Source organism: Grampus griseus (assembly GCF_964374135.1).
Source record: "Grampus griseus genome assembly, chromosome: 8".
NCBI classification, from domain to species: Eukaryota; Metazoa; Chordata; class Mammalia; order Artiodactyla; family Delphinidae; genus Grampus; species Grampus griseus.
In genome coordinates this window covers 39,234,253-39,255,619 of record NC_139002.1, presented here as the reverse complement: position 1 = coordinate 39,255,619, position 21,367 = coordinate 39,234,253, and the positions used below count along the sequence as shown (strand labels likewise).

Genomic DNA, 21,367 nt, shown 5'->3' with positions numbered 1-21,367 from the left:
TTGGGAGATAATGATATGACTTAGGGAAATAAGTGTGTGGTTTCCCCACCCCTGGTGCTGGTGAAGGCGGTTAGTGCTTCCGGACTTTCTGAAGCTCTTTGAAAACAACAGGGCAAATCAGATTCCAAAGCTTCACCTTCTGAAGGCTGAGCGTGTCTGGGCAGCGGCTGCATGATTTGGATGGAGTCATCACTGGCGAGGTCGAGCTGACTCAGCCAGGAAGCACTTGTTGCTCTTCTAAACTCCACGGCACCAGAGATGAAGTCACCTTTCTTCTTTTAAAAGCAACAGATCTGCCCTGTGAGTCCCTGTCACGTCTGCGGGAACTCAGTGTTTTTTCCACAGCTGGGCACCAGGACCTTCTCTCAGGTAAGAAAGCTTCTCTTTAGTGGGTTTCCATTCGGGAAAGCTTGATTGTTGGTGGGGGGCACTTTTTAGGGCACCTCAGGGTAAAGTTGGAGTTGGGTCAAGGGACGTTCTGGGTGAGAACAGCTGGTTCCCAGGCAGCTGGTACCCACCTGGTGGGCTGGCAGGCCCTGGGCTGAGTGACCACTCAGCTCGGGCTGCAGTGGCATGGAAATCTAACCCGGGCTTGGTTTCAGGTGTCTGTTCTAACAGTGGGACAATGAACCCTTTGGTGAAGCAACTACGAGTGGTCTCCTTAAGCTGGGGCTGTCCTACCTGTTTTGCCTTCCTACAACGGGCTTTGTGTTTTGAGTAGAACCCTTAGAGGGTCTCATGATAAACGCTGATGTATAGGAAAGCAGCAGCTCTCTGCAGAGCCTTCATTTGCTCATTCACTGGCTTGAATTCTTCCCTTCTTCCTCAGAGTGTAGCAGGGACAAAGGCCCAGCTTCCTTGTCCTGACACGCAGGGACCTTGTGTAAACCATGGCTGTGCTCTCCTGTGGGGCAGAAGCGTGCAAACACATCTTAGAGCCTGTCCATGCGAGTTCTAAGTTTTGGCGTGTGTGCGTGCGTGTGTATGGTCGACCCGTGGTCCTAGGGGCCCCTGAAATCTCCCCGCCGCACTTTCTATGAGCTATATGAATCACTGCCACTAATTGAATCATACAGCTCTTACGAGCTCTGGAAGTCTCCGTAAAGACATCTTGGTGATGATGGAGGCGCCTACAGGGTGATAAATGGCTTTTGAGAGAGTTGAACCACAGTAAAGTGAAAACACTGAGAATTGCAGGGTCCCTCTATAACCTGACACAGAACCCTATCCCACACAGGATTCAGTGCTTTCATCTATAACCTCTGAAGGGAACAAAGAATTTCATTGAGATAAGAGATGCTTGTTTTGTTTTAAATGCAACTGCATACTGGCTGCGAGTGCCTGCTTACTCACTCACCTCAAACTTGGCACATCCAGAATTTATCCTTACCTGAACTCTGCGGAACCTCCCCCGACCCCCGTGTCCCCCAGCTACGTGAAAAGCACCTGGTTGTCCACGACAGATTTCTGGACTTCAACCTTGACCCCTCCTTCGCCCTCACGTTCCCACATCTAGTGTGGCAACACATCCCACAGATTCTGCCTCCAGTGATCTCTCAGATCCATCCACTCTCCCACTTCCATGGTTACTTTAAGCCCTTATCACCTTTTCCAGGAATACAGAAACCTCTTATCCCAGCTTCCTCTCTCCAGCCTCATCTTCCTGGGGCAGCCAGACTGATGATTCTACAATGACTGATTGGCACCTGCACGATCTGATCCATCACTAGTCTGTTGATCTGTCTTCTTAATAGGCCTGAAAATTTTTCTCGCCTACCCATCCCACCACCCTACCTTGGTCCGTCCCACCAGCACTCTTTGCCTGAGTTATTGCAATAGCCGCTTAGCTGACCTCCCTGCTACCAGGCTCAGTCCCTTCCTAGTATAAGACACTTCAAGCTTCTTATCTTCCCAAGAATATTTTTTAAATTTTATTTATTTATTTTTGGCTGCGTTGGGTCTTCGTTGCTGTGCGCCGGCTTTCTCTAGTTGCAGCGACTGGGGGCTACTCTTCGTTGCGGTGTACGGGTATCTCATTGTGGTGGCTTCTCTTGTTGCAGAAACAGGCTCTAGAAAAGAGGGTTTCAGTAGTTGTGGCTCGCAGGCTCTAGAGCACAGGCTCAGCAGTTGTCACGCACGGGCTTAGTTGCTCCGTGGCATGTGGGATCTTCCCGGGCCAGGGCTCAAACCCGTGTCCCCTGCATTGGCAGGCGGATTCTTAACCATTGCGCCACCAGGGAAGTCCCTTCCCAAGCTTTTTAAGGACGTTTCTCATAAGAGCAGAACTTGAAACACTTATTACCCTATCTGGGGTTTAGAAGCATTAGCATTTCTAGGACTCGTGTGGATACTTCAAGGAGGGAGGCAGAGAGAATGGGGGGAGATGGGAGATGTATATTGCAGTGGGAAGATGGCTTGAAGAACACATAACACTCAGGCCCTGGAACCATGCAGGTCTGCAATAGAATCCTATCTCCCTACTTCCTAGTGTGGCTTTGACCAAATTGGTAAATTTTCTTAAGACTCATTTTCCTCAACTATGAAATAGAAATAATAATGCCTATTTCTCTGGGTGAATATGAATTAAATGAGAACATTTATGAAACACAGCCATTATGAGTTTTTAGTTCCTTTCCTTCTTTCCTTCTCTTTTACAACTTATAATCTCTATCATATATCTTGTAAGTATCCGTGTGTGTATGTATGTATCGAGTTTTGGCAAGGTGGGGAGGACTGGCAAAGAAATAGGTGAGAACTCTCTCAAGGAATTTGCGATTTACTTAGAGAGGTAAAGCAAACTTACATAGTATGAAAACATCGATAAAAAAAGCGTTCTGCCATTGTCATGTGGACAGTCCCAGTTGAGTACATAAGTGGGAAGAGCTTGAGAAAACAGGTCTGTGAATACCTGCAGACAGAGTGTAAGTAGATTTATATCAAGCAATTTTAGATTTAGGCTCTTTGGGGACTTAAAAATCATTGGCCTCTCTGATGTTGAAGTAAAACTTTCCAGAAGGCTTTCCACTTTTAGAGTGATTTAAGGACACACACATTAGAGTTTAAGTGACTTTACTCATTCATTCATTCATTCATTCATTCATCAAACACTTAATTGAACACCTACTCTGTGCCAATAGGTCCTCTATTATACTCTTCCATGGGACATGGATAATTCTCCTCTTCTTGAATCAGGGATAGCCTTAGAGACTTGATGATCAATAGGATAAGAAGAAAGTGACCTTCGGGGACCTCCATGGCTAGGTTCTCAGGAGCTTTGCAGCTTCCGCCTGGTTTTCCTGGCCCACTCACTCTGGGGGAAGCCAACCACCATATAAAGTCATGTGGTGGTAACCTGGCTCTCTGGGGTGGGGGGATCCCCCTGATTTGCAGTGTTTACCAGTTTTTATTCTATAAATACTCCCTCCCACCATGGCTGATTTCAAGCTACCAAAGTGACAACACTGAATGCAGGGTTGGAAAGAAATACACAGAATCAGTTCTTACAAATTTGTACAAACCAGTTCCAGTGCATGACGGCCAGTTACCCTTGAGGCCATCATCCTGTGAGAACACCCAACCTAACTAGATGGAGAGGCTCCATGGAGAGAAGCCCAACCAGCCGCAGATTTTCCAGCCATTCAGATTTAGACTACAGGAAAAAAGCCTACAGACGACTCCAGACTCAGCCACTATCTGACTGCAGCTGTATAGAAGACCCTGAGGGAGAACATGTCACTCAGTCCAGTCACCCCACAGCATTCTCAGAGATGTGACAAGTCATATTCTCTAGGTTTAGAGGTGGTTTGTTACACAGCAAAAATAACTGGAACAAGGTGGTATTCTTGTTTATCCAGAAGGCAACCCAGATTAAGCCTCCAAGGGTGTGGAGGGGTAGAGGGATCTATCCAGAGAATTCTTTGTCCACGCATATTCTCAGGCCTCAGACCACTGAGGAAGAAAGCGTTTCATTTAAAAAGGCCTGGGACTTCCCTGGTGGCACAGTGGTTAAGAATCCACCTGCCAATGCAGGGGACATGGGTTCATGCTCTGGTCTGGGAAGATGCCACATTCTGTGGAGCAAGTAAGCCCATGCGCCACAACTACTGAGACTGCGCTCTAGAGCCCATGAGCCACAACTACTGAGTCCGCGTGCCACAACCACTGACGCCCACTTGCCTAGAGTCTGTGCTCTGCAACAAGAGAAGCCACCGCAATGAGAAGCCTGTGCACTGCAACAAAGAGTAGCCCCTGCTTGTCGCAACTAGAGAAAGCCCGCTGGCAGCAACGAAGACCCAATGCAGCCAAAAGTAAATAAATAAATTTAGAAAAATAAATAAATAAAAAGGCCTGAGAAAGAGACTCAATGACTTTTCTAACTAGTTTTACCCTTATAACTAAATCAGTGAAAGAAATCTCTCTCTCTCTTTCTCTCACCTCCCCCCACCCCTCATCATCTGCCCCATCACTTCCCCATCTAACTCAACTCACATAAAACTCTGCTGGGATATCTCCCTTACCTGCTCTTTGGGCTCTGCTCCATTCTCCACACGGAATTTGCTGGGAGAAGCAGGCAGACAGAAAAAACATGAAGTCAAGGAAATGCCCAGAGTCCAGAGCCCTGGAGGAAAGCAACTGAGACCCCTAGAAAAGAGCAGCCAAGAGGAGAATTTAAAAACAGGCTCTAGGGCTTCCCTGGTGGCGCAGTGGTTGAGAGTCTGCCTGCCAATGCAGGGGACATGGGTTCGTGCCCTGGTCCGGGAGGATCCCATGTGCCGGGGAGCGGCTGGGACTGTGAGCTGTGGCCGCTGGACCTGCGCATCAGGAGCCTCTGCTCCGCGACAGGAGGGGCCACAACAGTGAGAGGCCCGCGTACCGCAAAAAAAAAAAAAAAAAAACAGGCTTTAGTGGAGACACAGGGATTAGTGGTCAAAGCATGAGTCATTTTTTTTAAGCAACTTTATTATTATTATTGTTTAATTTTATTTATTTTTTGGCTGCTTGGGTCTTCATTGCTGCGTGCGGGCTTTCTCTAGTTGTGGCGAATGGGGGTTACTCTTCATTGCAGTGCGCGCAACGAGAACATTGTGGTGGCTTCTCTTGTTGCGAAACACAGACTCTAGGTGCACAGGCTTCAGTAATTGCAGCGCACGGGCTTCAGTAGTTGCAGCGCGTGGGCTCAGTAGCTGAAGCACGCGGGCTCTAGGTCACAGGCTCAGTAGTTGTTGTACACGGGCTTAGTTGCTCCAGGGCATGTGGTATCTTCCCAGACCAGGGCTGTAACTCGTGTCCCCTGCATTGGCAGGCAGATTCTTAACCACTGCTCCACTAGGGAAGTCCCAAAGCATGAGTTTTGAAATCAGATGACCTGGGTTCCAATCTGAATCCTGACATTTTCTATTTGGTTGACCCTGGAAAGTATCTAGACATCTCTCTTCTCGGTTTTCTTTATCTTTTTAATATTCTTTTTTTTTTTTTTTTTTTTAATTTATGGCTGTGTTGGGTCTTCGTTTCTGTGCGAGGGCTTTCTCTAGTTGTGGCAAGTGGGGGCCACTCTTCATGGCGGTGCGTGGACCTTTCACTATCGCGGCTTCTCTTGTTGCGGAGCACAGGCTCCAGATGCGCAGGCTCAGTAGTTGTGGCTCACGGGGCCCAGTTTCTCCGCGGCATGTGGGATCTTCCCAGACCAGGGCTCGAACCCGTGTTCCCTGCATTGGCAGGCAGATTCTCAACCACTGTGCCACCAGGGAAGCCCTTCTTTATCTTTTTAAATTGAAGTATAGTAGGTGATTAACAATGTTGTGTTAATTTCAGGCGTACAGCAAAGTGATTCAGTTATACATATGTATATCTATTCTTTTTCAGATTCTTTTCCATTATAGGTTATTACAAGATATTGAGTATAGTTCCCTGTGCTATACAGTAGGTCCTTGTTGTTTATTTTATGTAGTAGTGTGTATCTGTTAATCCCAAACTCCTAATTTATCCCTCCCCCACCCCCTTTCTCCTTTGGTAAACATAAGTTTGTTTTCTATGTCTGTGCATCTATTTCTGTTTTGTAAATAAGTTTATTTGTGTCACATTTTAGATTCCACATATAAGTGATATCACATGATATTTGTCTTTCTCTGTCTGACTTACTTCACTAAGTATGATAATCTCTAGGTCCATCCATGTTGCTGCAAATGGCATTATTTCATCCTTTGCTATGGCTGTCTTCTCAGTTTCTTCATCTTTAAAATTTGGATAATAATGCCATCTCACAAAGTTCTTGTTAAGATTAACTGAGACGATGCCTAATACCTGGGGCTGAATAAGTAGCAGTCAACCTTAGTAGTAGTGATAGTATTGGAGTCATACTAGTTTACTGTTGTCACAAGTCCCAGAGTCACAGGCTCTTCACAGGCCCAGAGATTCAGTCAGTCAGTCACACTACAGGTGACCAAGATTCAATAAGTACTTAAGTCAGACCAAATATCTATATTCTGAATGTTTATTCTACTGCCAATTTTCTTCTCTTATTGTCCCCCAAATATATTTCCAAAGGCTTTAAAAGCATGACTGTGCATTATTTCTCCTGTATCTTAAGCAATATGAATTAAAACCATATTTTCTTATTTCTTGTGAGTCCTCTTCTTACCTTCTACTGTGTAGCAGGTAGTTGAGTAGTTCAGTGATCAATATATTTTAACTATTATTATTTTTTAAATGCTGTTTAAGAAGAAATTGAAGTTGGGTGACTTTTGCAGGAATCCTGTGCCCAGGGTGCTCCAGAAACGCCAAGTTTACCATTTTGCAGATGGCATCACTGTGGTAGGACAATCAGGTTGAAGGATAACGTGATTCTTGGGAGCGAAGTGTGAGTGTTAAGTTCTCCTGCTTTATTTATATTTTGTGAATACGAGTTACTAAAACTTTAATCTATGAATTGACGTTAGGCAGACTTGTCTCATTAAATTTATGATTGGTCTAGTCATGTGGATTTTTTGAACAAAGAATAATGCAAACATTCAGACTGTTAAAGAAAAGCTGATTTGCATACTTCTAAAAAGCTTTTCTAATAAAATATTTATTGATTCACAAGTGTGTGCCCACTTCACCCAGCGTCCCCAGTGTCAACATTTTGTGTAACTGTAGTACAATATCAAAACTAGGTAATTGACATTGGTACAATCCATAAACCGTATTCAGATTTTATCAGTTATATGTGTACTCATTTGTGTATATGTGTATAATTGTATGTAATTTTGTCATGTTTATTTCAGGTAACTATCACCACAATCAAGATACAAAACTGTATCATCACCACATGGCTCTCTTGCACTATCCCTTTGCATCCATCCCCCTCATCCTTAACCCTTTGAAACCATTAATCTGTTGTCCATCTGTATAATTTTATTTCAGGAGCATTATATAAATGGAATCATGAGTATTTACGTGCATGAGATTGACTTTTTCCACTCGGCATAATTTTCTTAAGATCTATCCAAGTTGTTGCATGTATCAATAGTTGGTTCTTTTTTTACTGTTGAGTAGTAATCCACAGCATGGTTGTAGCAAAGTTTGTTTAATCTTTTGCCCATTTACCCATTGGAGGATATCTGGGTACTTTCCAGTTTGGGACTACTACAAATAAAGCTGCCATAAGCATTTGTATGCAAGTTTCTGCATGAACATGAGTTGTCATTTCTCTGGGATAAATGCCTGAGAGTACAATATCTGGGTCTCATGGTAAGTCCATTTCTAGTTTTAGGGTGAACAGAAAACTCTTTTCCAGAGTGGCCATAACTTTTTCATTACCACCAGCAGTGTGTAAGTAATGGAGTTTCTCTGCATCCTTGTCAGCATTTGGTGTTATTACTATTTTTTATTTTAGCCATTCTGATAGTTGGGTAGTGATAACATATTGTGATTTTAATTTGCATTTCCATAATGTCTAATGGTGTTGAACATTTTTTTTTTTATGTGCTTCTTTGCCTTCTATATATCTTCTTCAGTGAAATGTCAAATTAATGACTTCTGCCCATTTTCTAACTGGATGCTTTGTTTTTTTTATTGTTGAGTTCTGTGAGTTCTTTATATATTCTAGATAAGCATCTATTTTTCAGATGTTTACAAACATTTTCTCCTGCATTGTAAATTTGTACATCATCCTCTAAATAAGGTCTTTCAAAGGGCAAAATTTTAAATTTTGATGAAGTCCAATTTGTCAATATTTCCTTTTATAGGTTGTTCTTTTAGAGCAAAGAATAAAAACTTTTTGCCTAGTCCTAGTTCTCAAAGATTTTCTCCCATTTTTTCCTAAAAACCTATAGTTTTACATTTAGATCTGTAATCCATTTTGAGATAGATTTGTGTAAGTCGAAGTTTAGGTCAAAGTTAATTTTTTTGCTTAAGTATGTTCAGTTGCTCTAGCACCATTTATTTAAAAGGCTATCTCTCCTTCATTCTGTTGGTTTTGAACCTTTGTCAAAAATCAAGTGAGTGGGGACTTCCCTGGTGCTCCAGTAGCTAAGACTCCGCACTCCCAAAGCAGGGGGCCTGGGTTCAATTCCTGATCAGGGAACTAGATCTCACATGCCACAACTAAGAGTTCTCACACCACAACTAAAGATTCCACAGGCCGCAACTAAAGACTCTGCAGGCCGCAACTAAAGATCCCACATGCTGCAACTAATACCCAGCACAGCCAAAAAAAAAAAAAAAAAAAAAATATATATATATATATAAATTATATGGTGATCTATCATCAAAAATTATTTTAAAAAATCAAATGGATGTATTTGTATGATTCCGTATGTGGGTTTTCCATTGTATCCCATTGATCCATGTGCCTATCTGACAATACCACACCATCTAGGTGACTAAATCAAAAGCTATATAGTAAACCACACACCAGGCAGAGCGATTTCTCCCACGTTAGTGGTCTCTTCTAAATTGCTTTGGTTATCTTCAGGTCTTTCACATTCCATATAAGTTTTACAAAATGCTTGCCTATGTCTACAAAAACCATGCTGGGATTTTGATAGGAATCTTGTTAAAGATGTAGTTTAATTTGGAGAGAAGACTGAGTCTTCCAGTTCTTGAATGTGGAAAATTTCTGTGCTATTTAGGTCTCCTACGGTTTCTTTCATCAGTACTTTGTAATTTTCAGCATGCAGATTCTGTACATGTTTTGTTAGGTTTATAACTAAGTATTTCATTTTCTTTGGAACAATTGAAAATGGTATTGCATTGTTAAATTACCTTTTTCATGTATACATTTAGTATATAGAAATACAATGACTATTTTTCTTCTCTTTTTCCCCCAGCTTTATTGAGGTATGATTGACAAATAAGAATATATATTTAAGGTAAACTATGTGCTATTTTGATATACACACACATTGTGAAATGATTATGATAATCAAGCTAATTAACATGTCAGTCAGCTCACATAGTTACCATTTGTGTGTGTGTGTGTGTGTATTGTGAGAACATCTGAGGAGATTATTCAAGATCTTACTCTCTTAGCAAATTTCAAGTGTACATTATTAAACTATTGTCACAATGCTGTACATTATGTCTCCAGAATGTATTCATCTCATAATTGAATGTTTGTATCCTTTGATCAATATCTTCCCAAAACACAATTAAATGTTCTGTGTTGATATTGAATCCTATAATCATGCTGAACTTGCTTACTAGTTCTGGGTTTTTTTGTTTTGTTTTTTGTAGATTCCTTGGGATTTTCTACAGAGATCATCTGCAAATAGAGATTGTTTTAATTTCCCCTTTCCAATCTGTATGACTTTTATTTCTTTGTCTTGCTTTATTGCGCTGGCTAGAACTTTCAGTTCTATGTTGAGTAAGAGTAGTGAGACAGACATCTTTACCTTGTTCCCAATCTTAGAGGAAAAGCCTTCAGTCTTTCTGTCACCATTAAGGATAATGTTAAGGGGGGTGGTGGTGGTGGGATGAACTGGGAGATTGGAATTGACATATATACACTAATATGTATAAAATAGATAAGTAATAAGAACCTGCTGTATAAAATAAATAAATAAAATTTTAAAAAAAGAATAATGTTAACTGTAGATTTTTTTTCAGGTACTCTTGATCAAGTTGGGAAAATTTTCCTCTATTCCTAGTTTGTTGAAAGTTTGCATCATGAATGAGTGTTGAATGTTTTTAAATGTTTTTCTGCATCAATTGATATGATCATATGTTTTTTCTTCTTTAGCCTGTTGATAGCGGGGATTACATTTGAATGATTTTTAAATTTGAGCAAGCTTTGCATATCTGAAATAAATCCCACTTGGTCATGTATATAGTTCTTTTCTATAAAGAGCTGCTGGATTCAACTTACTGATATTTTTTGGAGAAGTTTTGCATCTCAGTTCCTGAGAGTTATTGATTTGTAGTTTTCCTTTTCTGTACTGTCTTTGTCTAGATTTGGTATCAAGGTAATACTGGCCTCATAAAAAGAGTTGCAAAGTGATTCCTTCTCTGTATTTTTTGGATATGATTATGTAAAATTGGTGTTAATTCTTTAAATGCTTGATAAAATTCTCCAGTGAAATAGTTTGGATATAGAGATTTCTTTTGCAGGAGCTCTTTAAGTATAAATTCAATTTTTATAATAATTGTAGAACTATTCACATTACTTATTTCAGCTTGACTGAGTTTTCATTGTTTATGGTTTTCAAGGTATTAGTCCATTCCTTTGATGTTGTTGAACTTAAAAGTGTAAAATTGTCCATATATTTCCTTATTATCTTTTTAATGGCTACAGGATCTGTAGCAATATCTCCTCTTTCATTCCTGATGTTGGTAATTTGTGTCTTTTTTTCTTTTTATCTTTATCAGTCTAGCTAGAGGTTTACTGATCTTAGTGATTTTTTTTTTCTCATAACAACCAGCTATTTGTTTTACTGATTTTCTCTATTGTGTTTCTGTTTTCAGTTTAATGTATTTCTGATGTTATCTTTATTATTTCCTTCCTATCTCGTTTCTTATTTCTGTTATTTTTAAACTCTATATTTTGCATTTTTTTTTTAAGATAACTTCTATTTCTTTGCTTGGATTTTATATTTTTTCATTTGTTTCAAGAGAATTTGTAATTATTTATTGAAGCATTTTTATAACAGCTGCTTTAAAAATCCTTGTCAGAAATTTCCAACAGCTGATTCACCTCAATGTTGGCAATGGTTGATTGTCTTTTCTCATTCAAGTTGTGTTTTTCTTGGTTCTTGGTATGACGAATGATTTCCAATTATATGTTGGACATTTTGCATAACATGTTAGGAGACTCTTGATCACACTTAAATATTTCATTTTGGTAGCAGTCACCCTACTTAGACTTTTTTTTTTTAATCTTTATTGGAGTATAATTGCTTTACAATGGTGTGTTAGTTTCTGCTTTATAACAAAGTGAATCAGCTATACATATATCCCCATATCTCTCCCCTCTTGCATCTCCCTCCCTCCCACCCTCTGTATCCCACCCCTCTAGATGGTCACAAAGCACCGAGCTGATCTCCCTGTGCTATGTGGCTGCTTCCCACTAGCTATCGGTTTTACTTTTGGTAGTGTATATATGTCCATTCCACTCTCTCACTTTGTTCACCTTCCCCCTCCCCGTGTCCTCAAGTCCATTCTCTAGTAGGTCTGCATCTTTATTCCCATCCTGGCCCTAGGATTTTCATGACCATTTTTTTTTTAGATTCCATATATATGTGTTAGCATATGGTATTTGTTTTTCTCTTTCTGACTTACTTCACTCTGTATGACAGACTCTAGGTCCATCCACCTCACAACAAAGAACTCAATTTCATTTCTTTTTATGGCTGAGTAATATTCCATTGTATATATGTACCACATCTTCTTTATCCATTTATCTGTCGATGGACACTTAGGTTGTTTCCATGTCCTGGCTATTGTAAATACAGCTGCAATGGACATTTTGGTACATGACTGTTTTTGAATTATGGTTTTCTAAGGGTATGTTCCCAGTAGTGGGATTGCTGGGTCATATGGTAGTTCTATTTTTAGTTTTTTAAGGAACCTCCATACTGTTCTCCATAGTGAATGTATCAATTTACATTCCCACCAACAGTGCAAGAGGGTTTCCTTTTCTCCACATCCTCTCCAGCATTTACTGTTTGTAGATTTTTTGATGATGGCCATTCTGACTGGTGTGAGATAATATCTCATTGTAGTTTTGATTTGCATTTCTCTAATGATTAATGATGTTGAGCATTCTTTCATGTGTTTGTTGGCAATCCGTATATCTTCTTTGGAGAAATGTCTGTTTAGGTCTTCTGCCCGTTTTTGGATTGGGTTTTTTGTTTTTTTAATATTGAGCTGCATGAGTTGTTTATATATTTTGGAGATTAATCTTTTGTTGGTTAATTCATTGGCAAATATTTCCTCTCATTCTGAGGGTTGTCTTTTTGTCTTGTTTTTAGTTTCCTTTGATTTGCAAAAGTTTTTAAGTTTCATTAGGTCCCATTTGTTTATTTTTGTTTTTATTTCCATTTCTCTAGGAGGTGGGTCAAAAAGGATCTTGCTGTGATTTATGTCATAGAGTGTTCTGCCTATGTTTTCCTCTAAGACTTTTATAGTGTCTGGCCTTACATTTAGGTCTTTAATCCATTTTGAGTTTATTTTTGTGTATGGTGTTAGGGAGTGTTCTAATTTCATTCTTATAGATGTAGCTGTCCAGTTTTCCCAGCACCACTTATTAAAAAGGCTGTCTTTTCTCCACTGTATATTCTTGCCTCCTTTATGAAATATAAGGTGACCATATGTGCGTGGGTTTATCTCTGGGCTTTCTCTCCTGTTCCATTGATCTACATTTCTGCTTTTGTGACAGTACCATACTGTCTTGATTACTGTAGCTTTGTAGTGTAGTCTGAAGTCAGGGAGACTGATTCCTCCAGCTCTGGTTTTCTTTCTCAGGATTGCTTTGGCTATTTGGGGTCTTTTGTGTTTCCATACAAATTGTGAAATTTTTTGTTCTAGTTCTGTGAAAAATGCCATTGGTAGTTTGATAGGGATTGCACTGAATCTGTAGATTGCTTTGGGAAGTAGAGTCATTTTCACAACGTTGATTTTTCCAATCCAAGAACATGATATATCTCTCCATCTATTTGTATCATCTTTAATTTCTTTCATCAGTGTCTTATAATTTTCTGCATACAGGTCTTTTGTCTCCTTAGGTAGGTTTATTCCTACGTATTTTGTTCATTTTGTTGCAATGTTAAATGGGAGTGTTTCCTCAATTTCTCTTTCAGATTTTTCATCAGTAGTTTATAGGAATGCAAGATATTTCTGTGCATTAATTTTGTATCCTGCTACTCTACCAAATTCATTGATTAGCTCTAGTAGTTTTCTGGTAGCATCTTTAGGATTCTCTGTGTATAGTATCATGTCATCTGCAAACAGTGAGAGCTTTACTTCTTCTTTTCTGATTTGGTTACCTTTTATTTCTTTTTCTTCTCTGATTGCTTTGGCTAAAACTTCCAAAACAATGTTGAATAATAGTGGTGAGAGTGGATATCCTTGACTTGGTCCTGATCTTAGTGGAAATGCTTTCAGTTTTTCACCATTGAGGACGATGTTGGCTGTGGGTTTGTCATATATGGCCTTTGTTATGTTGAGGTAAGTTCCTTCTATGCCTACTTTCTGGAGGGTTTTTAACATAGTGGGTGTTGAATTTTGTCGAAAGCTTTCTCTGCATCTATTGAGATGATCATATGGTTTTTCTCCTTCAATTTGTTAATATGGTGTATCACATTGGTTGATTTGCATATAAGGAACAATCCTTGCATTCCTGGGATAAACCCTACTTGATCATGGTGTCTGATCCTTTTAATGTGCTGTTAGATTCTGTTTGCTAGTATTTTGTAGAGGATTTTGCATCTATGTTCATCAGTGATATTGGCCTATAGTTTTCTTTCTTTGTGACATCTTCATCTGGTTTTGATATCAGGGTCATGATGGCCTCATAGAATGAGTTTGGGAGTGTCCCTTCCTCTGCTATATCTTGGAACAGTTTGAGAAGGATAGGTTTTAGCTATTCTATAAATGTTTGAAAGAATTCGCCTGTGAAGCCATCTGGTCCTGGGCTTTTGTTTGTTGGAAGATTTTTAATCACAGTCTCAATTTCAGTGCTTATGATTGGTCTGTTTATAGTTTCTATTTCTTCCTGGTTCAGTCTTGGCATGTTGTGCATTTCTAAGAATTTATCCATTTCTTCCAGGTTGTCCATTTTATTGGCATAGAGTTGCTTGTAGTAATCTCTCATGATCCTTTGTATTTCTGCAGTGTCAGTTGTTACTTCTCCTTTTTCATTTCTAATTCTATTTATTTGAGTCTTTTCCCTTTTTTTCTTGATGAGTCTGGCTAATGGTTTATCAATTTTGTTTACCTTCTCAAAGAACCAGCATTTAGTCTTATTGATCTTTGCTATTATTTCCTTCATTTATTTCTGCTCTGATCTTTATGATTTCTTTCCTTCTGCTAACTTTGGGGATTTTATCCTTCTTTCTCTAATTGCTTTAGGTGTAAGGTTAGGTTGTTTATTTGAAGGGTTTTTTGTTTCTTAAGGTAGGATTGTATTGTTATAAACTTCTCTTTTAGAACTGCTTTTGCTGAATACCATAGGTTTTGGGTCATCATGTTTTCATTGTCTTTTTTTTTTTAGGTATTTTTTGATTTCCTCTTTGATTTCTTCAGTGATCTCTTGGTTATTAAATAGTGTATTGTTTAGCCTCCATGTGTTTGTATGTTTTACAGATTTTTTTCCTGTAATTGATATCTAGTCTCATAGCGTTGTGCTCGGAAAAGATACTTGATATGATTTCAATTTTCTTAAATTTACCAAGGCTTTATTTGTGACCCAAGATATGATCTATCCTGGAGAATGTTCCATGAGTCCTTGAGAAGAAAGTGTATTCTGTTTTTTTTGGATGGAATGTTCTATAAATATCAATTAAGTCCATCTTGTTTAATGTATCATTTAAAGCTTGTGTTTCCTTACTTATTTTCATTTTGGTTGATCTGTCCATTCGTGAAAGTGGGTGTTAAAGTCCCCTACTATTGTGCTACTGTCGATTTCCCCTTTTATGGCTGTTAGTATTTGCCTTATATATCAAGGTGCTCCTATGTTGGGTGCATAAATATTTACAATTGTTATATCTTCTTGTTGGATTGATCCCTTGATTATTATGTAGTGTCCTTCTTTGTCCCTTGTAGTAGTCTTTGTTTTAAAGTCTATTTTGTCTGATATGAGAATTGCTACTCCAGCTTTCTTTTGATTTCCATTTGCATGGAATATATTTTTCCATCTCCTCACTTTCAGTCTGTGTGTGTCCCTAGGTCTGAAGTGGGTCTCTTGTAGACAGCATATATATGGGTCTTGTTTTTGTAGCCATTCAGCCAATCTGTGTCTCTTGGTGGGAGCATTTAATCCTTTTACATTTAAGGTGATTATCGATATGTATGTTCTTATTACCATTTTCTTAATTGTTTTGGGTTTGTTATTTTAGGTCTTTTCCTTCTCTTGTGTTTGCTGCCTAGAGAAGTTGCTTTAGCATTTGTTGTAAAGCTGGTTTGGTGGTGCTGAATTCTCTTACCTTTTGCTCGTCTGTAAAGGTTTTAATTTCTCAGTCGAATCTGAATGAGATCCTTGCTGGGTAGAGTAATCTTGGTTGTAGGCTTTTTTTCCCTTTCATCACTTTCAGTATGTCCTGCCACTCCCTTCTGGCTTGCAGAGTTTCTGCTGAAAGATCGGCTGGTAGCCTTATGGGATTCCCTTGTATGTTATTTGTTGTTTTTCCCTTGCTGCTTTTAATATTTTTTCTTTGTACTTAATTTTTGATAGTTTGATTAATATGTGTATTGGCATGTTTCTCCTTTGATATATCCTGTATGGGACTCTCTGCACTTCCTGGACTTAATTAACTATTTCCTTTCCCATATTAGGGAAGTTTTCAACTATAATCTCTTCAAATATTTTCTCAGTCCCTTTCTTTTTCTCTTCTTCTTCTGGGATCCCCATAATTCAAATGTTGGTGCGTTTAATGTTCTCCCGGAGGTCTCTGAGACTTTCCTCACTTCTTTTCATTCTTTTTTCTTTATTCTGCTCTGCAGTAGTTATTTCCACTATTTTATCTTCCAGGTTACTTATCCGTTCTTCTGCCTCAGCTATTCTTTTATTGATTCCTTCTAGAGAATTTTTAATTTCATGTATTGTGTTGTTGTTCATCATTGTTTTGTTTGCTCTTTAGTTCTTCTAGGTCCTTGTTAAACGTTTCTTTTATTTTCTCCATTCTATTTCCAAGGTTTTGGATCATATTTATTATCATTATTCTGAATTCTTTTTCAGGTAGACTGCCTTTTTCCCCTTCATTTGTTTGGTAGGATGGGTTTTTACCTTGTTCCTTCATCTGCTGTGTGTTTCTCTGTCTTCAGTTTGTTTAACTTACTGTGTGGGGTCTCCTTTTTGCAGGCTGCAGGTTTGTAATTCCCATTGTTTTTTGTGTCTGCCCCCAGTAGCTAAGATTAGTTCATTGGGCTGTGTAGGCTTCCTGGTGGAGGGTACTGGTGCCTGTGTTCTGGTGGATGAGGCTGGATCTTATCTTTCTGGTGGGCAGGTCTGCATCTGGTGGTGTTTTTTGGGGTCTCTGTGACCTTATTACAATTTTAGGCAACCTCTCTGCTAATGGGTAGGGTTGTGTTCCTGTCTTGCTAGTTGTTTGGCATTGGGTGTTCAGCACTGTAACTTGCTGGTCATTGAGTGGAGCTGGGTCTTGGCGTTGAGATGGAAATCTCTGGTAGATTTTCACCATTTGATATTATGTGGAGCTGGGAAGTCTCTGGTGGACCAATGTCCTGTACTCGGCTCTCCCACCTCAGAGGCACAGGTCTGACTCTTGGCCGGAGCACCAAGACCCTGTCATCCACATGGCTCAGAATAAAAGGGAGAAAAAAAGAAAGAAAGAAAAATAAATAAAATAAATTTATTAAAATAAAAAATAATTATTAAAAATAAAAAAGAATTTAAAAAGTAATAAAAAAAGAAAGAAAGGAGAGCAACCAAACCAGAAAACAAATCCACCAATGATAACAAGTGCTAAAATCTATACTAAAACAAACAAACAAAAAAACAGAAAAAAAAATGGACAGACAGAACCATAGGACAAATGGTAAAAGCAAAGCTATACAGACAAAATCACACACAGAAGCATACACATACACACTGATAAAAAGAGAAAAAGGGAAAAGAAAAATATATATCTTTGCTCCCAAAGTCCACTGCCTCAATTTTGGGATGATTTGTTGTGTATTCAGGTCTTCCACACATGCAGGTACATCAGGTTGATTGTAGAGATTTAATCCGCTGCTCCTGAGGCTGCTGGGAGAGATTTCCCTTTCTCTTCTTTGTTCTCACAGCTCCCGGGGCTCAGCTTTGGATTTGGCCCTGCCTCTGTGTGTAGGTCACCTGAGGGCATCTGTTTTTTCCTCAGACAGGACGTGGTTAAAGGAACAGCTGATTCGGAGGCTCTGGCTCACTCAGGCCGGGAGGAGGGAGGGGTACGGATGCGGGGCGAGCCTGCGGCAGCAGAGGCCGGCGTGACATTGCACCAGCCTGAGGCGTGCCGTGCATTCTCCCAGGTAAGTTGTCCCTGGATCACAGGACTCTGGCAATGGCGGGCTGCACAGGCTCCCGGGAGGGGAGGTGTGGATAGTGACCTGTGCTTGCACACAGGCTTCTTGGTGGTTGTAGCAGCAGCTTTAGCGTCTCATGCCCATCTCTGGAGCTCCTTTAAGCGGCGCTCTTAATCCCCTCTCCTCGCGCACCACGAAACAAAGAGGGAAGAAAAATTCTCTTGCCTCTTCGGCAGCTCCAGACTTTTTCCCGGACTCCCTCCCGGCTAGCCGTGGTGCACTAACCCCTTAAGGTTGTGTTCACGCCGCCAACCCCAGTCCTCTCCCTGGGATCCGACCTCCGAAGCCCGAGCCTCAGCTCCCAGCCCCCGCCCGTCCCGGTGGGTGAGCAGACAAGCCTATCGGGCTGATGAGTGCTGGTTGGCACCGATCCTCTGTGCGGGAATCTCTCCGCTTTGCCCTCCGCACCCCTGTTACTGTGCTCTCCTCCATGGCTCCGAAGCTTCCCCCCTCCGCCACCCGCCATCTCTGCCCGTGAAGGGCCTTCCTAGTGTGTGGAAACCTTTCCTCCTTCACAGCTCCCTCCCACAGATGCAGGTCCCGTCCCTATTCTTTTGTCTCTGTTTTTTCTTTTTTCTTTTGCCCTACCCAGGTACGTGGGGAGTTTCTTGCCTTTTGGGAGGTCTGAGGTCTTCTGCCAGCGTTCAGTAGGGGTTCTGTAGGAGTTGTTCCACGTGTAGATGTATTTCACATGTGTTTGTGGGGAGCAAGGTGATCTCCACTTCTTGCTCTTCTGCCATCTTGAAGCTCCTCCCCTATTTAGACTTAAAGTACAGGTTCTGGCCAACTTTTGTGAGCTGTAGTTGCAATGACAATTTGTTTTCAGCGCTCTTGCAATACTAATATGGGCTTCCTTGTTCCTCTGGGATTATTTGGGCTCTTGCTTTATTACTGCAAGAGCCTCCTGGGCTGCTTGGTGGATGTGGAGTGGGTGATGTGTCCCTAGCCAGGCAATTTCTGGGGGGAAAAGTAATGTCAGGAAGGGATTCTAGCCATACTAGATATTAAAGCCTGTCATGACATTTACAATAATTAAAATACTGGTGCAACACTAGAGAGATCATGGAAAAGCATGAAGAGTCCAGAAATAGATCCAATAAAGATAGCAATGTGGTATTTCAATCTAGTAGCACTGGGATAATTGACCACCACTTGGAAAGAGTCCACTTTTTAAAAAGTAGCCAATTATCGCAATACAGTTTATTGAGTAATCCATCTTTTCCCCACTGACTTGAAATGTCAATTTTTTTCATATACCAAATCAATTTCATTGATTATTTTTTAAACTTTTTATTCTAGTCAAAACAGTTTATTCCAGGAATAAGATTACCCTCTTTGAATTACTTTAGCTTTATAATTTGTTGTGTTATCTGAGAAAGTAAATATCCTCTCAAACCCTGCCATTATTTTTCAAATCAAAAATTTCTAGGCTAATAACCAAAATATATTAGTGTGAAAAAAAAGCTGGTCACAGCAAAAAAAAGTATGTGTGTGTGTGTTTGTATACTATTCATGTGTGTGTCTCTCTCTATATATACATATATTTGTATGTATAAATACATGTGCATATATGTACATATATATTTGCATAGGCATAGACAATTTTTGGAAGGGCACGCATGAATCTAAAATAGTTACTTCCAGGGAGTGAGACTGTTGGGGATTCTATTGATGAGTGAGACTTACTTTTTTCCACTTTGGACAATTCTCCACTTTTTATGTATTCTTTAAAAAACAAATACGTATTTCTTTTATAATTAAAAACAGTACATGATTTTCTCTGTCAGAAATCCAAGCCTGTACAAGGGCATATCATGTATATTAGTGTTTCTCAATTGTGACTACACATTAGAATTACTTGGGAAGCTTTTAAGAAATACGGATGCCCAGGGACCTGCCCCCAGAGATTCTGATTTCACAGGTCTGGGAGAGGCCGTGGGCATCAGGGTATTTTGAAAGTACCCCAGGTAGTTATGATGTGCAGTCACGGTTGAGAACCGTGATGTGAGGTTTTAAAGGGTCCCCAGAAGGCCACCGCAATGAGGTCTTTTCAGAATATAATTATTTGGGAATGCAACCCAAAGTAATCCATCACATCTCTATCAGGCTAAATGTCGGCATGAGATGGAGTGCAAACAAGTCCAGAGGGAGGTGATGGAAAGAGCTTTGCTTGAATGTGTGTGAAAGCATCCATCTCTGTAGTAGGCCTTTTTGTTGAAAGGTATAGATTCATTCAGTCTTCCTCCATACATAAGGGATTCATATAAACTAATCATGACCATAAAAGATACAGAAATCTCATAGAAAACCAGAAATAGCAAAACAGCTGTGCCTCAGTAGCCCAGATTGTGTTTGATACTAGAAGGTTCCAACAGAGAATCAAGGTTACTTGGAGACCCTCCCATAGGAGGCTTTCAAAATTCTTTCATCTGGAGAACTGCTTTGTGAAAATGAAATGCCTTTGGAAGCCTGATCTGGAAAACAGATCAAAGAGGAGCCTGAAGAAACCTGAGAATTGACTGGAAACCCCACATTATTGTAATGCTTTCTGCTTCTTGTGTGTGTGTCTTCTTCTGATACTTCTCCCTATCGACTGCCTGATTCTGCTTGTATAATACTGATAGAGGAGCTGATTGGCCCAACTAGTCCACAGTGGTCTGTCTCTGGTTGGACAAGTTTTTCCACACCAGGTGACTACAGAGATGGAGCTAACAGTTCATGAGTCATACGCCTATTCATCCCTGGTCACCCAGGCCAGAGAGGGCCTGGGGAGAACAAGTGGGTACATAAAACTGCCTTGGGATTGCAGGGAGAAGGTGTGGGTAAGGCAGTTCCCCTTAGAATGGGAAAGTGGACGGAACATCCACCACGATTAACCTGCCCAGGCCAAGCACTAAGTTGGTCATCGGTGAGTGCTGAATTGGAGGAGGTTTTCAATGGGGTGTGAAACTGTTTAAATTCAAGCAAAGATGTTAAAGAAAAACTGTCAGGAATGAATAGATGGCCCTTGCATGCTGTACATCTCCAAAGGTCTTTTCTTGCTCTATGAATCTGGGTTTTTTAAAAGTCTTAACAGCAGCCTAGGAGGTCTAGGAGAATGGAATTCATGTTCCCTTGTGATTAGCTCTGGGCCACATGTGGCTTTTGGGCACTTGAGGTGTGGCTGGTACAAATTGACTGTGCTGTAATTGACCGGGTTTTGAAGGCTGGGTAGGAATAAAAGAAATCTGACATTCTCATTAGTAATTTTTTGTACTGAATACATGTTGAAATACTATTTTGGATATAGTGGGTTAAAGAAAATATATTATTAAAATTAATTTCACCTGTATTACTTTTTTAAAAATGTGGCTATTAGAAACTTTAAAATGATACATGTGACTCACATTATCTTTCTCATGGACAGCTGGGTTAGATGGTGACTCAGCTATCTCCCCCTGCACAGGTCTGGCTGTAAAGATCTGTGTATGAACGACAGTTCTTTGCTGTGGGGCCCACATCAGTATATTATTCTTGGTTCATAATCAGAGCTGTGGCAGTTCATCTTGCTCTGGCTCTCTCTCTCTTTGCCCCGTAGACTGCAGCCTGATTCCTTTTCTCAAACAGAACCACCTAATCCTCTCCTGTGGTTTTCCAACATCCCATACTTAGGCAG

At 40.1% G+C, this 21,367-nt stretch overlaps 1 protein-coding gene across 12 annotated transcripts in view; it reads left to right on the top strand.

The window, feature by feature from the left end:
• The first annotated feature begins 216 nt into the window (after positions 1–216).
• The window catches only part of AMOTL1 (angiomotin like 1), a 173,354-nt gene continuing 152,203 nt past the window's right edge, over positions 217–21,367 (top strand). For 2 of the 12 annotated variants that reach the window (XM_082661028.1, XM_082661024.1), the window contains exons 1-4: positions 217–369; positions 6,747–6,856; positions 7,745–7,809; positions 9,309–9,350. Coding sequence is in view for 4 of the 12 variants with exons in the window: in XM_082661015.1 (XP_082517141.1) it covers positions 17,584–17,658 (75 nt within the window). In the remaining 8 variants the exon portion in view is untranslated. Of the gene's footprint in view, positions 370–6,746; positions 6,857–7,744; positions 7,810–9,308; positions 9,351–17,510; positions 17,659–21,367 lie in introns of those variants that run through there. The other 10 variants (XM_082661016.1, XM_082661025.1, XM_082661018.1 and 7 more) reach the window with 8 other exon arrangements.